Source organism: Papaver somniferum, unplaced genomic scaffold (genome assembly GCF_003573695.1).
Source record: "Papaver somniferum cultivar HN1 unplaced genomic scaffold, ASM357369v1 unplaced-scaffold_19, whole genome shotgun sequence".
Classification (NCBI taxonomy): Eukaryota; Viridiplantae; Streptophyta; class Magnoliopsida; order Ranunculales; family Papaveraceae; genus Papaver; species Papaver somniferum.
In genome coordinates this window covers 3,072,742-3,096,349 of record NW_020628818.1, presented here as the reverse complement: position 1 = coordinate 3,096,349, position 23,608 = coordinate 3,072,742, and the positions used below count along the sequence as shown (strand labels likewise).

General features: G+C 37.0%; 2 protein-coding genes across 2 annotated transcripts; both read right to left on the bottom strand.

Moving 5' to 3' along the window:
- Positions 1 to 13,758: 13,758 nt before the first annotated feature.
- On the bottom strand, positions 13,759 to 15,285 carry LOC113338944 (ammonium transporter 2 member 2-like). The gene is made up of 5 exons (XM_026584333.1): positions 14,887 to 15,285; positions 14,510 to 14,795; positions 14,315 to 14,418; positions 14,052 to 14,196; positions 13,759 to 13,934 (listed from the first exon to the last, which is right to left on the bottom strand). Exons 1-5 carry the CDS (start codon positions 15,283 to 15,285, stop codon positions 13,759 to 13,761), a joined length of 1,110 nt encoding a protein of 369 aa, XP_026440118.1.
- Positions 15,286 to 16,137: 852 nt separating this feature from the next.
- Positions 16,138 to 18,684, bottom strand: LOC113338875 (mRNA turnover protein 4 homolog). The gene is made up of 8 exons (XM_026584275.1): positions 18,544 to 18,684; positions 18,169 to 18,334; positions 17,971 to 18,061; positions 17,815 to 17,873; positions 17,513 to 17,573; positions 17,298 to 17,388; positions 17,133 to 17,209; positions 16,138 to 16,454 (listed from the first exon to the last, which is right to left on the bottom strand). Exons 1-8 carry the CDS (start codon positions 18,569 to 18,571, stop codon positions 16,338 to 16,340), a joined length of 690 nt encoding a protein of 229 aa, XP_026440060.1. The 5' UTR covers positions 18,572 to 18,684; the 3' UTR covers positions 16,138 to 16,337.
- Between the last annotated feature and the right edge of the window lie 4,924 nt (positions 18,685 to 23,608).

The window sequence follows — 23,608 nt, the reverse complement described above, 5'->3', positions numbered from 1 at the left end:
GATCTCCATGGAGTTTTAATCTCTTTTTTGTATTTCAAGGCCCATTTAGAATGTAATGCCTTATTTACCAATCTTAATTTCTTCAGACACCCACCACCTCTTTGTGTAGGCAGGCAAGAGAATTTCGCTCTAACCAACCCAACTTTTCTTCAAACCTCAATGTGTGCCACTTCGAAACAAAAATTAGACTAGTTGAGGTGCTACACTTTTTTTTATGGTGCAGTTGAGCCAGAAGCTAAATTTAAACAATGGTCATATATTGCTAACATTGCTCAACAGGTCAACAAACCTTGACTCCTAATAGGAGATCTAAATGTTATCCTAGACCCAGATGAGACAAGGTGGAAATAAAACTAGCTCAAACAACAAATCTTTCATAGTCCAAATAATTGATTCGTTGGGACTTCAAGATGCGGGTTATGAAGGAGCACCATTCACATGGTCCAATAATAGAGAGGGTGATGCCAATATATGTGAAATTATAGACACAACATTGACATCATTTCAATGGTCGCAGAAATTTTCTGACACTAAGGTGAGTCATCTTCCTAGAGTTGGTTCCGATCATACACCTCTCCTTTTTGATTCAAATCCGGAAAAACAAAAAATCCAAAAACCATTTAGATGCATTAGATCGTGGTTGTCTCATCCAACTTTATCATCAATGGTTGCCAACTCTTGGAACTTCCACTCCAATATTACTCAGGATAAAAACATCTACTCGAAGCTTAAACTATTATCCTCGGATTTATCTCAATGGAACTCTCATGTGTTTGGAAACATTCACAAAAAACATAAAATCCCTGAATAATAGGATTGAAAGTCTACATAGAACCGGGAAATATTTGGAAAATTTAGATAAAATAAAAAATCTCCAAGCTGAGTTAGGAAAATGGTACAAAATAGAAAATGATTACTACCACCAAATAACACGGAGTACTTCCATGCCACAACTTCCAATAGAAAAAGAATCAATGCTATAAATTCTCTCAGAGAACCATCAGGTCTGTGGATTTCAGATAGAGACCAAATCAATACCCTCTTAATAAATCACTTCACCCAAATAAGCACACCGCACAACAACAACAAGGTGGAAGATTTATCAAACTTTATTGAACCTTGCATTTCTGAGGTGGAAAATTCTTCCTTAATAATTATACCATCAAAAGAAGAAATCTGTAATACAATTTCCAATATGAACCAGTGGGGAGCGCTAGGACCAGATGCGTTTCAACCATGCTTTTTTAAAGCTAATTTGGATATAATGGGTCCGGATATAATTATTGCAGTTCAAGAATTTTTTAAAACCGGAAACCTAAATCCGGAATTGAAATTTTCATTCATAACATTGATCCCTAAAATATTCACTCCTTAAACCCCATCAGATTTCAAACCCATTATCCTGAGTAATACAATATACAAGATCATGTTAATATTCTAGCAAACCGGCTAAAGCCAATCCTAAAAAAATAATTTCTCCAAATCAACCCGCCTTTCTGCCAGGGAGACAAATCACGAACAACATTATCATCGCTCACGAGCTTATTCATTCAATGAAAATCTCAAAAGCCATAAAAGGTAGCTTCTCCTTAAAGTTAGATCTGTCTAAAGCCTTCGACAGAGTGGAGTGGAAATTCATCAAATCGGCTTTATCAGCATTGGGTTTTGGTGATGCGTGGGTAAATCTAATAATGCAATGCATATCAACCACCTCATTTTTTATCCTTCTAAATGGTTCTCCGGGTCCGAAATTTACCGCTTCCATAGGACTAAGACAGGGTGACCCGCTTTCACCATACTTGTTTTTAATTTGCATGGAGATTCTCTCTAGACTTATTGAAAAAAAAGTTTCTGAAAAGAAAATTTCGGGCCTAAAAATAAATAAAGATGCACCGAACATCTCTCATATTTTCTTCGCAGATGACTGCTTTTTAGTCGCAAAAGCTGATCTAGGTGAGGCAAAAAATCTGTTAGACGTCCTATCAAGATTTGGAGAGATTACGGGTCAGATGGTAAACCTCCAGAAATCCAGTATCTACTTCAGTCCAAGAATTCATCCGAAACATGGAAAAATCATTGCGAGAATTCTAAAAGTTACCTTAATGACAAAAAATGATAGATATCTGGGAACCCCTCTCTTCTTCGATAAATATATAAAAGAAAATTTGAACCTCTGCTAGAAAAATACTATGCCGCACTTCAAGGATGGAAATCGAAATTGCTCTTTTAAGCTGGCAGAACAGTCCTAATTAAATCCATTCTTCAAGGTTATCCTACTTACCAAATGCAAGTGCTATCTCTTCCTAAAGAAACGCTAGACCAAATGGACAAAATCCAAAGAGATTTTTGGTGGAACAAAGATAATCCCAAAAGAAGAGGAGGATATATAAGGGTTTGGGCCAGTATCTGTAAGCCTATTTTCCAAGGAGGTCTTGGAATCAAGAATCCACACCAGTTTAACATAGCTCTGCTTACTAAAAATAGCTAGTCGTCTTATCTCAGAGCAAGATCAACTTTGGGATCAAGTCCTCAAAGCGAAATATTTTCCAAACTCTCATCCTTTGGAATTCTCTAGATCTTCCAAATTATCTTGGATTTGGACAAGCATAAAAAAAGATTTGGATCTCATTAAAGGTAATTTTATCTGGCAAGTTAAAAATGGAGTTTCCACAAAAATTTGGGAATACAAGTGGGTTCCTAACACGGATATCATTCAAAAGACCACTAATATTCAAGATCCGGTTCCATATAGGGTAAATGAGTTGATCACTCCCGAAAATACATGGGATCGAGAAAAACTTGATACTTATTTTGATCCAGAAATAAAAGCGAAAATCCTAGCTATCACTCCAATGGCACCATCATCCATCAGGAACCTTCTCGGAAAAAAAATGTTTATAACTTTCTCATACAACAAGATCAAGAGAGCAATACATTAATCTCCTTTCCCTAGAAAAATTTTTGGAAAATCCAAGTAATCTCAATGATCAAATTATTCGTCTGGAAATTAGCCCAAAAAGCTCTTCCAACTAATTCAAGACTTGGATCACATAATGCAGACATATACACAGAGTGTCCAATGTGTCATTCCCAAGAGCAAGAATCCAAACAACACCTTTTTCTCTTTTGTCCCTTGATAGACACATTTTTGTGTTTAATTTGATCTCAATACTATATATTGTTGGCACTCGAGTTTGTACTAATTTTGGTGTTTTATGTGTTTGTAGGCACCTTTGGAAAGTAAACATTTTTTGGAAAATTCGGCTCGAAAAGTTGGTAAAAGCCCCGGAGGACACGTGTTATTCGGACTCTCACCGTTGGATAAGGGGCACCTCAATTACTAAGGGGCACCCCAGGTCACCCCAAAAGGCATCTGCTATTTGCACCCCAGTACAGGATTAGGGGGAGGTCATCTTCTCCATTTGAATTTTGTTTTTGGCCAGAAAATGGAGAACACTTCTGCAGATTTTTGATCAAATTGTTGAACGTGTTCTAGGGAGATTCAATGGCTGATTTTTGGTAGATAGTTGTGATATGGACTATTAAACACACTGTGGGCGTTTGGTTCGACCAAAATTGGCTAGAATCAGCTAAACAATTCACGGGTTGAAAACATGGCAGTTCGTGTATATCACGGGTTTCACGTGATTTGGAGAAGATTCAACGAGTTTTGTGCGTGCATGAAAGACCCTCACAGCCTGTTGGAGCGTGTAGGAGTTAAATATGGTAATTTGGAGGCTTGAAAACGCGTGAGAAGATGAAACATGAAAGAAAATATTCCCAGAAATATTTTCTTTACTGCCGAGTTAAAGAGAATTATATGGAGTGAATGAGCAAGATTTGATGGGTCTGTTGGCTATAAATAGGTTGTTGTGGTTGAGTAGAACGGGTGTCGAGAGTCTGGGGGGCTGAGGAGAGCCAGAGAAGAAGAAATTCGAGTTTTCCCAAACTCGGATTTTGCTGCTGCTGCTGTTGATGAACATGAAGAACACGAAGAACGGACCTGCACCAGCAGTCGTTGTGCTACAGTAATAACAACTCACACCTGTGGGTCTACATCAGGAAGACTTATTTGCTACAGCGTTTGCGACACAGCTTCAACAGTCTTATTTTGTCACTGAGGGTCGTAGTTCTTTGGTTTGTTACAAATTTAATTGTTACAAACCCGGTTTTATTGTATTTCTCACATTCTCATCATTTGTAAACCATTTTTGAGCCATAATAAATTATTTTGAGAGCATTTTTACTATGATGAGCTAATTCCCTCGTAACCAAGGAAATGGAGGAAGCTATTCACGCAACATAAATGGGTAACTATTTCATTTAATTATATAATTCACCTAATCGCTGCTTTTGCAGAGTTTTAAATTATTTGAATGATTGTCTTAATTATTTGTTATTCAGTTTGATAGGTTATGCTTGGTTTAATCTCTTGGTAATCTATGCTTAAGGTTTACAAATAATGTTTGAGAATCTGTATGATTGATAGTGAATTAAAGATAAAAGAGGACTTAAGAATTGAATAGAGTTTTGAAATATTTATCATTCAATTTTGCATAATAGTGGAATCTAGTGTCTTGGTTACCTCTCGCACCCATTGTTAATATTTTTGTATATATAATTTTATCAAATCTAAAATTCCATTTCCTTCACAAGTCTTAAAAGAATCATATTTACTACAATCTCAATCAAAAATCTTAATCATTTTGGCGCCGCCGACGCGGATTTGTGCTTAGGTAGAATTTTTAGGTTTTTATTATTTTTTATTATTCCATTTGTTCTTTTTACGTCTCTTTGGTTGTGTCTTTGTATTACAGGTTTGAAGTTGGATACTAAAGACCTTGGAATCAAAGATTAAAGCTAAAAGACAAGGAAAAAAGACAAAGCAAAAAAATAAAGAAAAAAGAGAGAAAAAAAAAAAAAAGAGAGAATTATTTTTTATTTTTTTTAAGAGACTTTCCATTTTTTGTAATTATTATTATTATTTTTTTTTTTTCCTTTTCTTGGACTGGACTTTGGACAATTTATTTTAACTTTAAACCCTACGGAAGGGTTATATAAAAAAAAATTAAATATAAACTGTTTGCAGGGAAGGACGACGATTACAATATCGTCTCGGCCCCTCGGGTTCGCACATGACATAGGAGTCGTGGCCCGAGTCGACTTCAGCGGTTCTGCGCCCGTCTGGTACGGGAGGTAAGCTTTCGAAACACCCGGAATCCCTGTCAGCGGGTTTATTGTATGCCTTAAGGTGAATATATGTTGAGGATTTGAATACGGTTGTTTAATTTCCTAGTAAAGGGCAAGGCCTGGCCAATAAGATAAGGGTTCGGATTTCATCACCCCGTTCTTCTTGCCCGCTTAGGTAAACGAAACCAAACGCGAACCTAAGCTTAAAATTTTGACTAGAACGAGACCTATAGGGTAACGAGCTTAGTAGGAAAGTCGTTCGAAAAATATTGGTTACTCTTTTAGCATACTTCGAAGTTCATGATGGTTTCTGTGAGTTGAATGCGTGATTGCGCCGCCTTGTGATAGCGGTGAGGCCTTGGGTATCAAAGCTCCACTGAGCTTCCCTCGCCTCAATTCAACTTACTTTGACTCGGATTGATTCCAGAGGGGTTTGCTTAAATTGTAACGAATTCCCTTTCGAAGGATTAGAAGCTGGTCTAGAAACAATCTAAGTGGAGCCATCATGCTTTTGTTTGCTAGATTTTATAGGTTTGATTTGGTCGAGTCAGCCTTGTTTGTGATTGTGTAGAATTCCCTTGCAATTAAGAATGTTGAACTGGTATGATAGAAGCCAATACAATGATTATCGACCTGAATTTGAATATGGACATCATCCTTTCTATGACCATGTTGGGAATAGTGGTTGGGAACGCCATCCTTTTCAAGGTTATGGTTCATACCATAGTGAGCCCAATTACTATCCACATGCGAATTGGTCTTACGAGCAAGAAAATCATGAACATTATAGTACTAGTTACGCGTTTTTGGAAATTACTTAAAAACTAGTCCTGATTATGATATTTCTGAACCTGTTCCTTCTCTAGAAGAGACCCAACAACGGATTAAAAGGACATATAAACGTTTAGTTGCAATGAATAGTTTAAAAGAAGAGTGTACACGGTATTCTGAGATGATAAACGAGACTAGTGAACGTATAAGTGTTATGCTCAATGAAATTCAGGCACGTCTAGAGGCAGAAAATGAACAGTTAGCTAATGCTGCTCGAAATGATCTAAATTTCCAAAATAGTGTTTCTAATTCTACCTTGATATCAATAGTGAATATTTGCCTAATTTAGAGGACGAGGTTAGAATAAAAGACACTACTTATTTAGATAAGGTTCAATCATCTTCGTACTATTATGATGAGGATAGTAGTAATGAAGAATCTGAAATGTGTAGGCATAATGATCAGGAATCTATTAATCCAATTGAGCTTTATAATGATTCTAGTTCAAATCCAAATAATTTTTATGATTATTCACCTATTCAAAAGGACGAGGATTTGATTAGGGATACCACCGTTTTAGACGATGTAGTTTTTCCTTTTGATTACGAAGCCGATAATGCTTTAGAGGAACGGGTTTATTCCGAAAATGTTGTTTTAGAGTCTAGCGACTTAGAAACAATAGTCTTAGACGAAGAAAATGAACTCGTAGAGCTATTAAATATGAGTAAGGATGCGTCGCTTGAGTATAACCTCTAAGGAGCAATTGACTATTTTCAGGATTCCAATGATCTAGAAATTAAGGAAATTGTAGCTAGTCTATCTAGAGATACCAAAAAATCTAAGTTTGGGGGTGATTATCATTCTCCTTGTGCGATACCTATATCTCTTACAGAGATCCCTCATTTTGGACTTGATATCTCTGCCTCAACCATTTTACAAGATTACCTTCATACTCGTTCTCCCGAACCTAATGATGTCCAGGAAGAAGTTCAGTCGTTAGAAACCCATCCTCTGGTTGATGTGGTTTGCCCAGGCTATGATACCCAGATTGACTTTGTTTTCTCACCAAATAGTTTTCTTCCAAATGTGGGAACATTTATATTTCAAATGTGTCGAATATTAAGTTGTGAGACTAAACCTAAATGCTTTAGGAAATTAGAATCAACATATTTGCTTCAGAGTGACCACTACTCTCATTGTGGTCAATTTTGTAAGTCAAATCTTATTGACTTAGAGGATCCTCAGTTATTTAGGTTATTATTGTGCACTTCTAAGATCATATTTGAGTTTTTCCAGACTCTAGGACCTAATGATTCGGATCCCACCTATGAAGAAACGCAACCAATGAAAATATTTTATTTAGACCCTTTCTTAGAACCTGAACCTCAACCACAATTAGATATAAATATCTTAATCAGGAAACTAGATAAGGGAATGCTATCCTTGTTCACTTTCTTGGGTTATTGTAGTTTCCTTTGGTCAGCTCTTTTTAGTTTTGAAGACCCACAGTTATTTCGGCTGTTACATTTTGATTCTATGAGGTGACTAATTCCTTCCGATGTCTGGATGAAGACTTTAAACTTAGCACTTCTTGGGAGGTAACCCAATCTCATGCGACACGGTAATATCTTTCCTTATCTCTTTTGCTTCAAATGGTAACAGTTTCCCCTTGTTCATATGTTTTTAATTTTATCTTTAGAACATTGAGGACAATGTTAGATTTAAGTTTGGGGGTATGGGAGAAACTTTTTAGTTGCACTTTTGAAACTTCTAGCGTCACATGGTATCCGGTTAGCTAAGTTTACATACTGTTTCTCACCGAAAAGATAGAAATTGGAATGCTAGAGATAACAACTTATTGAGACATTAGAGAAAAAGATATTGAGATCCTTGAAATTCAGGAGAGAACTTGTTCCTTTTAGAGGGTAACCGTGATGGACCTAACCATACATGATGGAAAGGCAAGTAGGTCAGGGAAATGCCAGAAAGACAAAGCAACCTCACAATGTAGTCTTAGTTACTGGATTGCGACTCTCTCTCAGTAGAAACTTATCATCATCAACAAGCGGAGCGACATCAAAATCTATGAAGAAAGTTGAAGACGTTTTAGGTTTAGAAGCAACAATAGAAGAGAATAATTCAAAAATCAAAGTTGAAGTTATAAGAGAAAATGATATAAGTTGTTAGAATCCATGATACCAAGACATCACAAGTTGCGAAGATCAAAGTTTTGAAAGTCCTTCTCTCATGGCCATGTAAATTTTTGTCTTGTAATTTGTTTTCAAAAAATAAAAATAATAAGAAAAAAAAATGAAAAATGAAAAAAAAAAATGAAACATCATTACGTTCTTTTTGTTCAATAAGGCCATAGGGAAGAAGAAATTTATAAGTCAAGCAAGAAATCGAAGAGAAGAGTTAATTGTCAAGGTTCTATGAGGTTCGAGAGTTTATCATCAACAGTTGAAGACCGAAGAAGGCGTTGTTTCTACTGAGCACTGTGAGAGAGTCGAAGAAAGATGCATTTTGGTTGCTTCGTTAGTCTTCTTTCAATCTGGCACAAAATCTTTCTAGCACTGGTTTAACTCATCACACGTAATTAGTCCAGCTGTGTAGCAGATGTCCCTCTCATTTTTATCTCTCTCCTAATCTTATCCAGTTGTAAAGCATCGGACGCATCTTACAATGTTTATCTAGCTGTGTAGCGGATATCTCTTTATCTAGCAGTGGTGTGGATGTGTCTCCCCTTTTCTTCAGTCAGCTTTAGAGCTGACACCTTTAATTTCTCTGGCATTCTACTTACTTGGAGATAGGTTGAGAATATGTATGTCCTCATAGCTCTTTGGATACTTGTGACCAGTTAGGAGTAAAGGTTTTGTGGGTACACCTCTAGTAAACCCTCCGGAGACAACAGTCCGCCGCTAGGGCCACCTAGCGGTTTAACGGCCTGCTGCACGTGCTAAGTGTAGTCTTTTTATCTTTTCAAAAATAAATTTTGCTCGAGGACTAGAAAATAATAAGTTTGGGGGTATTTGATTGACACATTTTTGTGTTTAATTTGATCTCAATACTATATATTGTTGGCACTCGAGTTTGTACTAATTTTGGTGTTTTATGTGTTTGTAGGCACCTTTGGAAAATAAACATTTTTTGGAAAATTCGGCTCGAAAAGTTGGTAAAAGCCCCGGAGGACACGTGTTATTCGGACTCTCACCGTTGGATAAGGGGCACCTCAATTACTAAGGGGCACCCCAGGTCACCCCAAAAGGCATCTGTTATTCGCACCCCAGTACAAGATTAGGGGGAGGTCATCTTCTCCATTTGAATTTGTTTTTGGCCGGAAAATGGAGAACACTTCTGCAGGTTTTTGATCGAATTGTTGAACGTGTTCTAGGGAGATTCAATGGATGATTTTTGGTAGATAGTTGTGATATGGCCTATTAAACACATTGTGGGCGTTTGGTTCGACCAAAATTGGCTAGAATCAGCTAAACAATTCACGGGTTGAAAACAGGGCAGTTCGTGTATATCACGGGTTTCACGTGATTTGGAGAAGATTCAACGTGTTTTGTGCGTGCATGGAAGACCCTCACAGCCTGTTGGAGCATGAAGGAGTTAAATATGGTAATTTGGAGGCTTGAAAACGCGTGAGAAGATGAAACAGCAAAGAAAATATTCCCAAAAATATTTTCTTTACTGCCGAGTTAAAGAGAATTATATGGAGTGAATGAGCGAGATTCGATGGGTCTGTTGGCTATAAATAGGTTGTTGTGGTTGAGTAGAACGGGTGTCGAGAGTCTGGGGGGCTGAGGAGAGCCAGAGAAGAAGAAATTCGAGTTTTCCCAAACTCGGTTTCTGCTGCTGCTGCTGATGATGAACATGAAGAACACGAAGAACGGACCTGCACCAGCAGTCGTTGTGCTACAGTAATAATGACTCACACCTGTGGGTCGTACATCAGGCAGACTTATTTGCTACAGCGTTTGCGACACAGCTTCAGCAGTCTTATTTTGTCACTGAGGGTCGTAGTTTTCTGGTTTGTAACAAATTTAATTGTTACAAACCCGGTTTTATTGTATTTCTCACATTCTCATCATTTGTAAACCATTTTTGAGCCATAATAAATTATTTTGAGAGCATTTTTACTATGATGAGCTAATTCCCTCGTAACCAAGGCAATGGAGGAAGCTATTCACGCAACATAAATGGGTAACTATTTCATTTAATTATATAATTCACCTAATCGCTGCTTTTGCAGAGTTTTAAATTATTTGAATGATTGTCTTAATTATTTGTTATTCAGTTTGATAGGTTATGCTTGGTTTAATCTCTTGATAATCTATGCCTAAGGTTTACAAATAATGTTTGAGAATCTGTATGATTGATAGTGAATTAAAGATAAAAGAGGACTTAAGAATTGAATAGAGTTTTGAAATATTTATCATTCAATTTTGCATAATAGTGGAATCTAGTGTCTTGGTTACCTCTCGCACCCATTGTTAATATTTTTGTATATATAATTTTATCAAATCTAAAATTTCATTTCCTTCACAAGTCTGAAACGAATCCTATTTACTACAATCACAATCAAAAATCTTAATCATCCCTTCACAAGACCTATTTGGTTTGGTCTATCTCTAGAAGCGGTGAACACTAGAATTACTTCGGATTCCATTGAAAATTGGATAAAAGATTGGATCACGGACCAAGATTTCATTCAATTATCAGATAAAATAGCTATTATATCCTAGATCATTTGGAAACACAGATGTTCGGTAGTTTTTGAGAAAATAAACTCGAACCCGATTCACCTCATGGAGCAAATCAAGAAATTTCTGAACCAGAATACTCAGGAAAGGATCCAAAAACCAATGAAGATAAAAACAAGAAATATCCCCAAAGAGAAATGGTTGGACCTATCTTCGGATTGGATAATATTTATTGATGCGGCTTTCAAAAAAGAGGATTCACCTATGGGATACGCTTTTTTACTTTATTCTGTGGATAGTGAAACATTTATGTATATTGAAGCTGGTTCGGAGTGGGCATCCTCATCCTTTCATGAAGAATCAAAAGCCTTGCTAAAGGCGTCTGCTTGGTTAAGTACAAATATATTATCCACTGTCTCAATAGTTACAGACTGCAAAATTCTGGCGGAGACGATCAACAAGTCTTGCAAAGATTCTTCTTGGAGCGCGGATAACACAGTACAAGAAGTGAACTCAATATTGGGAAAACTTTCGCAAACCCAGGTAAGGTATATAAACAGGAAATATAACTCTGCGGCGGACTACATTGCAAAAAAAAGCTCGAGTTAACATCTTCGGCACAGGTTCTCACACATCCAGCACAGGGTTTTAAAATCTAGTGTTGTTTCCAATGTTTTTGATAAAAATGAGATCATAAACATTTTGTACTATATTTTTTCGGTCCGCGAGTTATAATCCCAAAGGTGTCACATCCATGCACAAAAACTCCACCAAAACAAAATGTTCACAAAAACCCCATTTAACATAAACTGTCTACATTACCCTTCTATTATTTAAATCACCCCAACAAAAACAAAAATCAACCCAACCTTCACCACCACCGCCCGTCGTCGCCGCCGCCACCGACCACCGACCACCTTCGCCGCCGCCGCCACCGACCACCTTCGCCGTCTCCACTGACCACCACCGCGCCACCACCAGAAAAATGATGAAACCAAAAATTGGTTTCACCAAAATAAGATGAAACCAAATTTTGGTTTCATAATAAAAGAAAGGAGAAAGAAGAAGAAGAAAAAAAAATGAAACACAATAAGATGAAACCTTCCACCACCGTTAACTGCACCGCCCCCATCGCCACCACAACCATAATCACCACAACCACCACTACCATTACCTCCTTAACTAAGACTACTTTCAACAAAAACAATCCACAATAAGATGAAACCTACCACCACCGTCAACTGCACCACCCCCATCGCTGCCACAACCACCAGCACCACAACCACCACTACCATTACCCCCTCAACTACAACCAGTTTCAACAAAAAATAATCCACCTGTATCCCACCATCAAAAATTGGCTTCACAGATATTAATATTCAACAAAATGAAAAAAATACGATGAAACCTAATTAGGTTTCATCAACTTCAGCCAATTCATTACACTTTTAACAATGCAGACATACACCTCTTTAATTGTAACCCATACCAGTCCTTTATGCAACACCTGAAGCTCAACTACAACTCTCATTGCATTAGCACCACCCTTACTCAGTTAATCCATTCTTTATCACTTCCATAACTTCAGTTAAGGCCACCACTACCAACAAAACTTCTTCATCAATACCTGGAGTACCAGTACCAGACCCTTCTATACACATTCTCCCAATTCATACACACATATAACCAAAACCACCATTGTACATACAATCGAAACCACATATTGTCATTTCACCAACATAACTTCAATGATGAAACCAAACATGCCGTCTTCCAAGTCAGACCGAATAAACTAGACAAAAATCAGGTGAAACCAAAATTTGGTTTCATCATAAACTTAATTTTCATCATTAAAATCTTTGGTTTCATGACAGAAAATAGGCAAGTTTATGATGAAACCAAATTTGGTTTCATCATTAGTTTACTGTTTTCACCAACCAAAACTGTCAAAATTTGATGAAACCAATTTTGGTTTCATCATAAATCTGTCATTTCCCGATACAATATTGATTTCGACTTTGAAGATGTATCATCATTTGCTGGTGATGAAAACATCATAGGTGGTGGTGGTGATTGTAGAGGATTGAACGAGGAGGCGGAGATGATGTTGGGAGCGGATCTGCAGGTACTGGTGTTGATTGTAGATGAGGTGTTGTTGGTGGCCGATTTGAAGGTATTGGTGGTGGTTTTAGATGATAAAAGGAGGAGGTAGAAGTAGTGTTGGTGGCGGATCTGATGTACTGGTGGGAAAAACAAAAATAAGAGGAGGCGGTATTGTTGATGGAAAATCTGTAGACGGAGAAGAAGAAGGTGATGATGGTGTTAATGGAGGAGACGGAGGTTCTGTTGGTGGCGGATTTGGACACATCGGTTAGTTTGATGGTGGCGGAGCTACTGTTGGTGATAGATCTGAATAGAAATAGAAGAAAAACAGACGAAGGTGTTGTTGCTGGTGGTGACGGAGGTGATGCGATGGTGTTCATGGAGAGATATTTGTTGCTGCTGGTGTTAATGGTGGTGGGGAGATGAAGACCGCATAAATAGAAAAAAAAAAAGGAGAGAAGAAGAAGAAGAAGGTAAAAAGGGTATGTTTGACTTTTTTTAAAGTAATAAAAACTAAATTTGCACATTATTATTTGACCTGGAGTTTTTGTGTCATTTTTAATTAAATGGTTTTCATTTATTAAAAATAATATGGCTGGATTTTTTGTACCACATGTTTGGTCACCTTGGTTTTATTTGACTAGTTTTGATATTTTTTGATTAATATAAATTCCTTCTTAAAAAAAAAAAAAAACTTTTCTTCTTACTAAAATTAGACGAACCCATAAGAATGTTTCATAATTTTCTCACATTTTTCTTTAATGTTGGAATTTTCCAAAATCTCATTGGAGATGCTCCCAGGTCTTCCGATTCCGAATCGTTTTTTATTATCAATTTGGGATTTCCCAAGAAAAAGGAAAAAAAAAACAACCGGATAAATATTCACTCCATCATCTGCTTACGAAAGGCGCTAGTAGATTTGCCTCAAAAATCAATAGAACACCGGTTTTCATAAAAAGAAATCTTATTTTATCCTTTTACTATAAATTTAAACACCAACAGCACCACCACGACCAGTTTCTCCAATGAGTGATCTTGTTGGTGTTTGTTGATAATTAGGTGAATAACCTGCATGTTTAGATGCATCATACCTTTCACCATCACCCCAAAGAGCATAAGCTTCTTCACCATGAGCTGCATCATCTCCCATCAGAAGTTCATCATCTGACATTCTCAATGGTATTACTATTCTTATCCACAAAAGTATAATCGAAGTCGATACTAAGTTCCATCCGATCACGAATAGCGCTGCAACTAATTGTTTCAAAAGTTGTATCCCGCCAGTGCCACCATAAACTACACCTCTTGAACCTTTTACTGGTAGGACCATATCACAGAGATGTGGTTCGGCTAACAGACCAGTAAGTGTACCACCTAATATCCCTGCTACTGCATGGGTATGAAACACACCCAGTGTATCATCCACCTACATTATAATCCAAATTAGTGACGAATTAAGGAATAGCACAGTGGCATTTTTATGTTTGTGTTATGGACAAATATAACGACAGGGCCAAACGTGGCCTGAAATAAATCAACCATACCTTTTGTAGCAGTGAAGATTTCTTGTGCAGTATCATCATGGTAAACCAAGGTATGCTGCCTGCAAGTATGCCCATCACTATCGCAGCCCACGCCTGCACTACCCCTGCATTACAAGAAATAGAACAACTATGACAACACCAAATGCCAAATATGCATGTTCTCCTGCAACTCTAGAAATGTAAGTTCCAAATTACCTGCTCCAGGAGTAATACAAACAAGTCCTGTAATCATTCCTTGAATAGCTCCAATTACAGATGGTTTACCGAAGTAGAACACATCTAGACTAGTCCACATAAGAAGACTTGTTGCAGCGCAAATATTTGTATTCAGAACAGCGATCGAAGTATCAATATTTGCAGCATAAGGAGCTCCTCCATTAAAGCCAGACCAACCCGTCCACAACAATCCAGCTCCAGCTAGGGCCAGCACAACATTGTTTGGAGGAAATCTCTCTTTGTCACACTGCATCCTTGGTCCCACCTGAACATAAACATGCGCAGCACCAAACTGTTAGGAATATTGTATAATTTGAAAATTTTGAACTAGATTTAAGAAATGGTCATAAATTTACCCAATAAGCTGCAGTCAATCCGGCAACTCCTGACGATAGATGAATAACATAACCACCGGCGAAATCGATAACGCCCCAGTGATAAAGAAACCCGCCACCCCAAAGACTAAATGCGCCAACAGTATAAGAAAAGATTAACCAGAGAGGAACAAATGCCATTTTGTAACAAACCAATACCCACAAAAGTAATACAGCAGCAAAAGCATAAAGAGCCATGAAAGCTGAGTTAACAGCCCATTTCTTTTTAACGATGCTTCCATAAAGAATTACGAGCCCTGGCATACCCTGCACAGCTACAAGCGTTGCTGCAATCAATTGCCAGGCGTTGTCGCCTTTGTTTAGCCAGCCAGGTACTGTCGGAAGACTCTCTAGATATGCAGTAGAAACGTTTGCAGCCATGATTGGTGATAATTAATCGACCTCAGCAAGCTTATCTAGAGCCGAGTAATCAAACTGGTGTGATTCTCTGTGTAAGAGTATCTCAGTCACTCTAAACTTTGACTTGTTTATATCCAGAAAGAGTACTCATTATGATTGTGTGTGATGTCAGTTATAGCTGGAATACAAAAACACGGTACTTGCTTCTTGTCATATGCTATGTACGGTAGCAGCAATATTAATCAATCGCGCATTTGTTTGTTTACTTAATTATAAGTTTTCTTAAGGCAAACATAATCAGTAAAAATTATCACAACCGGTCATCCTTAGAATTTATATTAGATACTCGATTAACATTTTTTTTTAGTATGATGATAATATTAAAAAATTATTAATATCAAGTCTGTACTCTGTAGTAATTGAGTACAGTTAGTGTAATGAGGTGTTGAAGTTACTCTTCCCAATAGATTCCGAAGATTTAATACAAATTTGGATTTTGTTGTTGACAAAAATCCCCACATAAGTGGAAGATGAATTTACGCTTAGCACATGCTCAATGGATGACCCGAGTGTGGACTGGAGCATGCTGAATGCAGTAAAGTCCATCGAGCAACAATGTTCTTATGTCCATTGGATGAATTAAGGTCCTTGTCCTTGAAGAAAAGATGTCTCCGAGTTGTAGTCATAAAAAGACCAGACAACAGTATTGATGATTGTCTAGCTAAAATGGCTAGAATCTATGGTGGTAATTTTCTTTACCTGAAAAACACTCCTCCTGACATATCTGAGTTGGTCACTCGGAGTCAAGATGAACTCTGAATGTAAGGACCCAAACTATTTCCTTTTCTAAACTAATATAATCTGAGTTTTGCATTGAGAAAAAAAGAGACCCCCTAATGATATTGGAACCTGCAAATATGATGTTTTGCAAGATGAAATTAAATGATTCGACGGAAAAAAAAGATAGGCCAACAAAATAACCTGTGAAGGTTTACTGCAGTTTCACATCTCAGAGAGCTCAATATATAAATTACAAACACACCCTAGTACTAAAGGATAACTGGATAAAAGTATCATGAGGATTCAATTTCCGAAAGATCCGAGCCAGCTTTATATATTTCAAAATCTTCTGGACTCCATCGGCAGATAAGATGCAGTTGAAAGGTTGCCATCTTGATTCCTAGCAAACGCTGCATACAAGAAAATAATGACATCATATGTACATTTCCAACCACATTAAACATGCATAAGCCAGATTTTATACAACATACAGATTGCAATAGATATACAACATACAGATTGCATTAGATCTTACATTACAGAGAGAATAGATATATCAATAGTCATACACAAGTAAACACAACTCTATGCTTCTATCAGTGAAAAAAATAGTAGAAACTGAGCATTCAAAATGAACAAATTCCACAAGTAAGATCTTCACGTAGGAACCGTTGCCCTTCGCACAGGACTTTGAAGCTTTTCTATGTTTCTTTATACCCTAAAGAAACTGATTTCTTGAACTTTTATGTAACTACCCTGTGTAGGAACGATTCCCTCCATACAGGTACTTTGAAGCTTTTCTATGTTTCTTTCTACCCGACAGAAGCTAATTTCTCAAACTTTTATGTAACTACTCTGATACTGCTAGTACTGCCACTAATTCTCCCTAAAACAGAGGAGCCCAAGCAGTGGCTCTACAAGTCGTCTACAGGTAAAACTAGAATTAAATAGAACTACAGAAGGGAGAAAAGCTGCAAGTTGAGACAGTGTATAATGCAGGACCTTGGATGGTGAAAACGCTCATCTTCCAGAGTGTGGAAAACAACAGTCAATAGTTAACTTGTAGGCTAGGTAAGAGTTTAACCCACCAATATGCGAGAGGCTTCGGGAGATAAGGGCTTTCCTTCTTCACACACAACAAAGTCGGCCACAAGTTCTATCACCCCTGCATTAAACGAATAACATGTTACTGGACATTATACTTGCATGTAAAAAAGTTAAGTAAAGCACAGGAGCTAGCATCAATAGTCAACCTTTATTTAATCGAACAGGCATCCCTTGCTTGCGTAGGAAGGGTTCCATTTCATGTGAGAATTGATCAAGAGGGCCTTCATTAAGCTCTACCTGAATTATATAATGTTGTTAGCTCAAATTGGACCAGTGAGACTGAGGTTTTATCTATTATTCAAGTTTGATTTTCAAAACCATGTAATTAAAAGGATAACTAATGGTTAATGAATTCTGGAACCTTTTCTGTTGCATTAGTTCCTGTCCTTGCAAAATCATGTTCTTGGAATTCAGCAAACAACCTACAAAATCCATGGAGAAGTGCACAATGAGACACTGGAGAAAGAAAACATACAACAACAGAAAGGAGAAAATTATAATAAACAAAATGGTTAAGTTTCGAAGAAAAAAAAAAACAAGACTTTGCAAGAGTATCTATAATGAATTTCTTTCATTTTAAGTGTGTACGGAAAACAGAAAACACAACAGTCATCTAACAACCCAATACTAGATAAGCAAGTACTGTAAACAAGTAAATACTACCTTTCAACTTCTTCCTTGGGCAAATTGGTAAAACAAATCCCAGCATCACCATGCAAAAACTGAACAAATATCCAAAAAGAAAGAAAAAGACATGAGAAAACAAACATGAACAACTCTACTTCATCTTCACTAACCAAATTAAACAAGCAAGCTTACCTCGGAAACTTTGTGAATTCCTGTTCTAACTTCATCGGCATCAGTTCGCCCAAGCGCAACTTGCATCACTTTGTTTGATCCAAGGAAAAATCTAGTATTCATAGTTTCAAACCCATTAAATCATTCACTTATCCAAACTTTCATTCAACAGTTGTATCATTATATAATAAAGTCTGAATTTGTATCATTTGTTATTACCTGCTATGAGACTTGAGCTTCTCTCTAAATTCCTTGAATTTGAGATTCCTCATGTTCTCAAAAGAGAAAACATAAATGGAGTTATAATTCTCAACAGCTTTCCTTATAGTCTCTACTATTCCCTCTTTATGTTCTCTTCCTTTCTTCTTAGTCTTAGACAATGTCACTGCATTTTCATTAAACCCCAATCAAAATCAAATACCCAAAATTACAAAAACAATACAAAAAGATACCCTAATGAGTAACTGCAGTTTGAAATTCCATGTAAAGTTCAGATTTTTAAAACCCTAGATAAAACCCCTAACAAGATTTAAGGTTTTAAGGTCTATATATTAGTAAGTTGAAGATGAAGAAGAAGATGAGTAAGAAAATTACCAGGTCTGTTACGTTTGGACTTCGGCATCTTGATTCAGAGGAGGAAATTCGGAGGCCGCTGTTTTCTACTTCTTGTCTCTCTTTTGAGTTTTTTTAAATGGCCTTTCAAACTTTGGGTTTCTGCTTCGTTTTTAGGTTTACAGTTTCGAGAGGAAGAGAGAGTTAATGGTCGGATCTTAACTATAATTGTGAACCGTTGATGAAGCGAGTGATTTCGCCATCCATTCGCTAGATATGGGCCACCAATTATGTTGGTCACCAAAAATGTATATTTTGAGGGAGGCGTGTAGCTCCAAGGAAGTATGGGGTGGGAGGCCAAATTCTATTGCGAAACAACGAGGAGTATTAATGTTAGTGAATTCAAATAAAGCCTCTCTCCTCTCCTCGTTATTTTCTGCCATCTCTCAGTTTTTCAAAATTCTTCATTATTTTCTTCTCCGATAATGCTTGAATAATCTTTCCTGTTTAGGATTCGACTCAATGCCAGATGGGGTTCAAATAAGGGGTACAAACAATGTTTCGGATCTTCATCCGCTTCCTTTCTTCGATTGATCTTTACCTTTCCTTTAGAGCTCGACCCTACAGGATAGGAATCATAATATCTGCTGCACTCATTCATCTTGTATACTGCATCATATATTAGGAATCATGCATCATTGGCATACAGAATTCGATTCATTTTCATTTTACAGTTGTTCATATCTAACCCTCTCTAGATTTTTGACGGATACTTTTGGATTTGTTAGAAGCTTAATTTCTTAGATATGATGCAAGTCTTTTTCACCTTTATTTGAGTGTTATTTACTTTGCTTTTTCCCTTCTTGAGAATCTTCTCTGTTAGTAATTTAAATTATCTCTTCAATGAATTCTAGCTTGAAAATAATAGGAAACTGCTAATGGATTCATTCATAAATTAAAGTTAATTCTACATACCATTAACGGAAAATAAAACATAGCAACAAACATAGTAAAATAATAACCAACAACTTTCTGAGATGTTTTAATCATTCGATCTCTTCTTTATCCCTAGGTCTTTCTATTCTTCTTCATCTGAGTCCTCTATTTATATGATTCCACCAGTCCTCTCTTGTTGATAAATAGCTGACCTTTCATGGACGTACGCATAGTCCATTCCCGGTGGATATTCAGTCAGAAAATAGTTAGCAGTGACTGGAACACCGGTAGCAAGTCTAGTGTGTAAATCCTTAATAGCCGGTACTCCCAATCTTGTTTTTTCTTCCGGGTTCAGGTTACATAAAGCCAACCTCTGTGCTTGAGCAGGATACATAAATGTTTCCCGATTGCATACAGTGCAACGGTGATATCGAATCCGATGAAGCTGGCCCTTATTGCAACGTATTGCCTTTGTGGAAGAGATTTGAACACCAATTGGAATCCTAAAGTGATTACAAGCCATGATCTTTCTCATTTTTCTGATTTTCTCTCCTTTCTGGTTTCTCTATTCTTGGTCGTACGAGAATTGGGTTCTTACAGTAGGTTTCATCTCTTGGAATCCTTCACCATTAATTCTTTCTTAATACCTTTACGTTTTCTTAAGCCTCTCAGAAGTCTAATCTTCTAGTGCTTAGCGTCTGGTCAGTTTTGCATGTCTATTGGTCCTTGAAGTTGGCAGTATTGCATGAATTACTATTAAAGCATCTATATCTTTGAATTTAATCTTCGATCATGGATTCGAGGCTTTGGTTTAACCACCTCCAGTCTAGTTTTATTCATCCATCCTTTCTCATTAATTTTCTGATTCATCTTATTAGCCTAGCCTAATATTAATTACGTTGCCTAGTTGCTGGCGACAATGCTTCTTCTCTTCCTGTAATTAGCATTAAATTTATGCGGATGATAGTTTGCTTATAGACTTATCACTGACATTGTTGGACTGCTCCCTTTATCTCTCTTAGGCATTTATTGCTTTCTTTAGCTATCTTTTTGACTCACACCCTTTTGGTTGTCGAGTTTCTATTGGAGGAGGTTTTTTATCAAAAAAATATCTTTCGATTTTTTTAAGGTCAATTAATTAAGAAACTGCATTGTTATATTCTGGGGTTGTTCTGTTTAACAGAACATTCTTCTTTTCCTTCTCTTTTCGATTGCTCTTTTTCTTCTTCTTTAGTGCATGCATTCATAACTCACCTACATTCATAATGAGTAGTTACGATTTATACAAGCATCTTAGCGGATTATCTGTTGCTCAGAGATATGCCAACTATACTAATGTTGGTATCCTTCCTGTTACTCTTGCATTAATGAGAGACTATGGGATTAAAGAGAACAATATTATGTCTAGAATCTTCTCGATTGGGTTCTATTCAGTGGAAGATATTCGAGGAGTTCTTCGTCATTTCTGGGGACTGAATATTGGTTTTCAGATAAGGGAAACTGATCCTAACCTATTCATTATCACTTTTCATACACCGGAAGACTTGAAATGGATAGCATTGATGGGCCTTGGTATCCTTTTGGTAATGTGCTCTCTGCAACTACTGCAACTCCAGGTATGAGAATAACTACAGGGGCAGTTAAAGAAATTCCTCTGTGGGCTAGCATTTCTAATTGTAGACATGAGCACAGGATAGGAGAACGACTAGGGTTAATTGCAAGCAGAGTATGGGTTGTTAGTCAAGTGTGCAATGGTACAGGAATCTTTGATTGCTTACCAAGAGTCTTAGTTTGGGTTAACATTGAGAAGCCTTTAGTCCTAAAGCTTCTAGTTAAGGTAGATAATTATCCAGTAAGGGAACTCATCTTCACGTATCACAATCTCCCATCCAAGTTCTGTTCTTTCTGCTCTCGTCTTGGTCATAAGGCTAGAAACTGTGTTATCCGTCAACACAGACCCTTAGAAGACATTTATGATGTCACCCAACACTCTCCTTCTCCTGGTGATGATCTTTTTTGGTTAGATAACACTACCATTCAAATTTGGAACCCTACTGACAATACAGATGCCCATGGGAATATGGAATCTGTTGAAAAATTCTTGGAAATTCTTGGTAATAGGAAACACTTGCTGAGTTGTTTATAGAGGAGTATACGATGCCTGCAACTCAAGTTGTAGCTTCACCGGAAGACAATAGAGATTACGAAGTACTAGGACCAGTGATTTACGATGAAGATATACCTCTTGCATCGTCCTCAATTCTACGAAAACGTACTTTCCCCTTCAATGTCCCTGAAAATTTCATCCCCTTGCATGGTTCTCAGTCCAGATCGATCGAATCGGGCAACTCGGAAATTAGGCGTGTCATCAGCAATATGGAACCTTTTGAGTTGGAACCGATTCATAGCCAAGAACCAGATCATAACATTCCAATTCATGCTAGTCCTATCTAGGCTCCTGGTTTAGTCATTAGAAGATTATCATTCAATTCTTCTTCCTTCGAGGATGCTCAAGAAAACCTAACTTCTCCTGCATCTGTGGGCTCTACATCTATTTCAATTAAGAATCATATGTTAGTCCTATCAATCATGTCATGCATTAATCTCATTCATCTATTGCATAACCTAGAACCCAGCCTAAGTCGGCTTTCAATATTGCTATCGCTGAATTCATTTTCTCATCTTCTTTTGAGGGTTTGCGTATCTTGGTTTCGAATTCGGATGAACCTCTTCTCTTAGATCAATATGGATCCAATTTGAATGAGCAGAAGCAGGATGAAGATAACATTGTACCAATACCCTTTAATTTGGACTCCCCATCAGCGCAAAAGGTCGAATCCCAGGTACCCCTAAATCCTCGTTCTACTCAATTATCTTATCGTTGCTCATTATTGCTCTAATTAGTTTGCCTGCCTTGATAAATTCTTTTAATTGCCTAGTTTACTTATTGATGTGATTTACTCTGTACTAGTTGAATTTAATTGACAAGAACTGTAGGCCTTCTGACATTGTAGAATTAGCAGCCATTTCCTAGTCTAAGAACCAAACATGAAAATTATAGCATGGAATGTCCAAGGTTGCGGAAATCCATTTACGCAAAATCATCTTAATCAGTTAATCTCTAGAGAAAAACCTGAAATTTTGTTCTTATCCGAAACTAAAAATCAAAGACATCTAGTGAAGAAAATCCTTAAAGATTTCCCTAATACTCACATAGTAAATCCAATAGGACAAGCTGGGGGTTTAGCCTTAGCATGGGTTGATGGTTTCTACTTTGAAATAGTGCAGTGGAATTTAAATATGATTAATATTCTAGTGCAAACTAACTCGGCTTCTAAGAAATGGCTTCTTACTTGCTTCTATGGAAGCCCTTATCCTAACAACAGAAAGATTGCTTGGGATTTTCTCACTGATATAGCAGAACAAGTAGATAAGAATCCAATGCCTTGGGTCTTACTAGGGGACCTTAATATGATATTCAGCCAAGAAGACAAATGTGGAGGATTACTTTTCAACAGGTCTGAAAGTACTTATTTTCAAGACATTTTAAACAGTGGTTGTCTTTTAGATATTGGATTCAAAGCATGTGACCATACTTGGAATAATCATAGAACTGAAATAGAAAACATCCAAGAAAGACTAGATAGAGCAGTGGCCAATACAGAGTGGAGTTCTCAATTTCAAAACTATGAAGTAACACACTTAGTGGCAGCTGGATCTGATCACTGCCCAATTGCTCTAACTCTGGACACATTAGATGTCAAAGTAACTCATACTTTCAAGTATTATGACATATGGCACAAGGAATCCTCATGTGTACAAACAATTCAAGAATCCTGGAATCATGTTATTAGAGTTTCTCCTCCTGAAACTTTAGCACAAAACCTCACAACCCTTCAGAACAACCTAGACTATTGGAAGAGAAATATTTTTGGTCTGCCTGCTAAGCAAATCAAAAAGGTCTTAGCACAAATATAAACATTAAATACCTCCTTGCATGTTTATAAAAAGGAAGAAAAGATTAAGGAAAAACTTACTCTCCTAGAACAGCTTTACGCAACCCAAGAAGCAATATCCAAACAACAATCTAGAGATAATATACTTCACCTATGAGAAAGAAACACTAAATATTTTCATACTAAAACTATGAAAAGAAGGAAATGGAATAACA

What these genes read in the sequence shown, in the direction of transcription:
- LOC113338944 (XM_026584333.1), bottom strand. Translation starts at nt 15,285, where the DNA reads ATGGCTGCAAACGTTTCTACTGCATATCTAGAGAGTCTTCCGACAGTA. An exon ending in AATCTTCACTGCTACAAAAG is followed by an intron (nt 14,197 to 14,314) that starts GTATGGTTGATT and finishes ATTATAATGTAG; the next exon opens with GTGGATGATACACTGGGTGT. An exon ending in TGTAGTTTATGGTGGCACTG is followed by an intron (nt 13,935 to 14,051) that starts GCGGGATACAAC and finishes TGAGAATGTCAG; the next exon opens with ATGATGAACTTCTGATGGGA.
- LOC113338875 (XM_026584275.1), bottom strand. Translation starts at nt 18,571, where the DNA reads ATGCCGAAGTCCAAACGTAACAGACCTG. An exon ending in AAGCTCAAGTCTCATAGCAG is followed by an intron (nt 18,062 to 18,168) that starts GTAATAACAAAT and finishes TATGAATACTAG; the next exon opens with ATTTTTCCTTGGATCAAACA. An exon ending in CCGAAGCCTCTCGCATATTG is followed by an intron (nt 16,455 to 17,132) that starts GTGGGTTAAACT and finishes TCTTGTATGCAG; the next exon opens with CGTTTGCTAGGAATCAAGAT.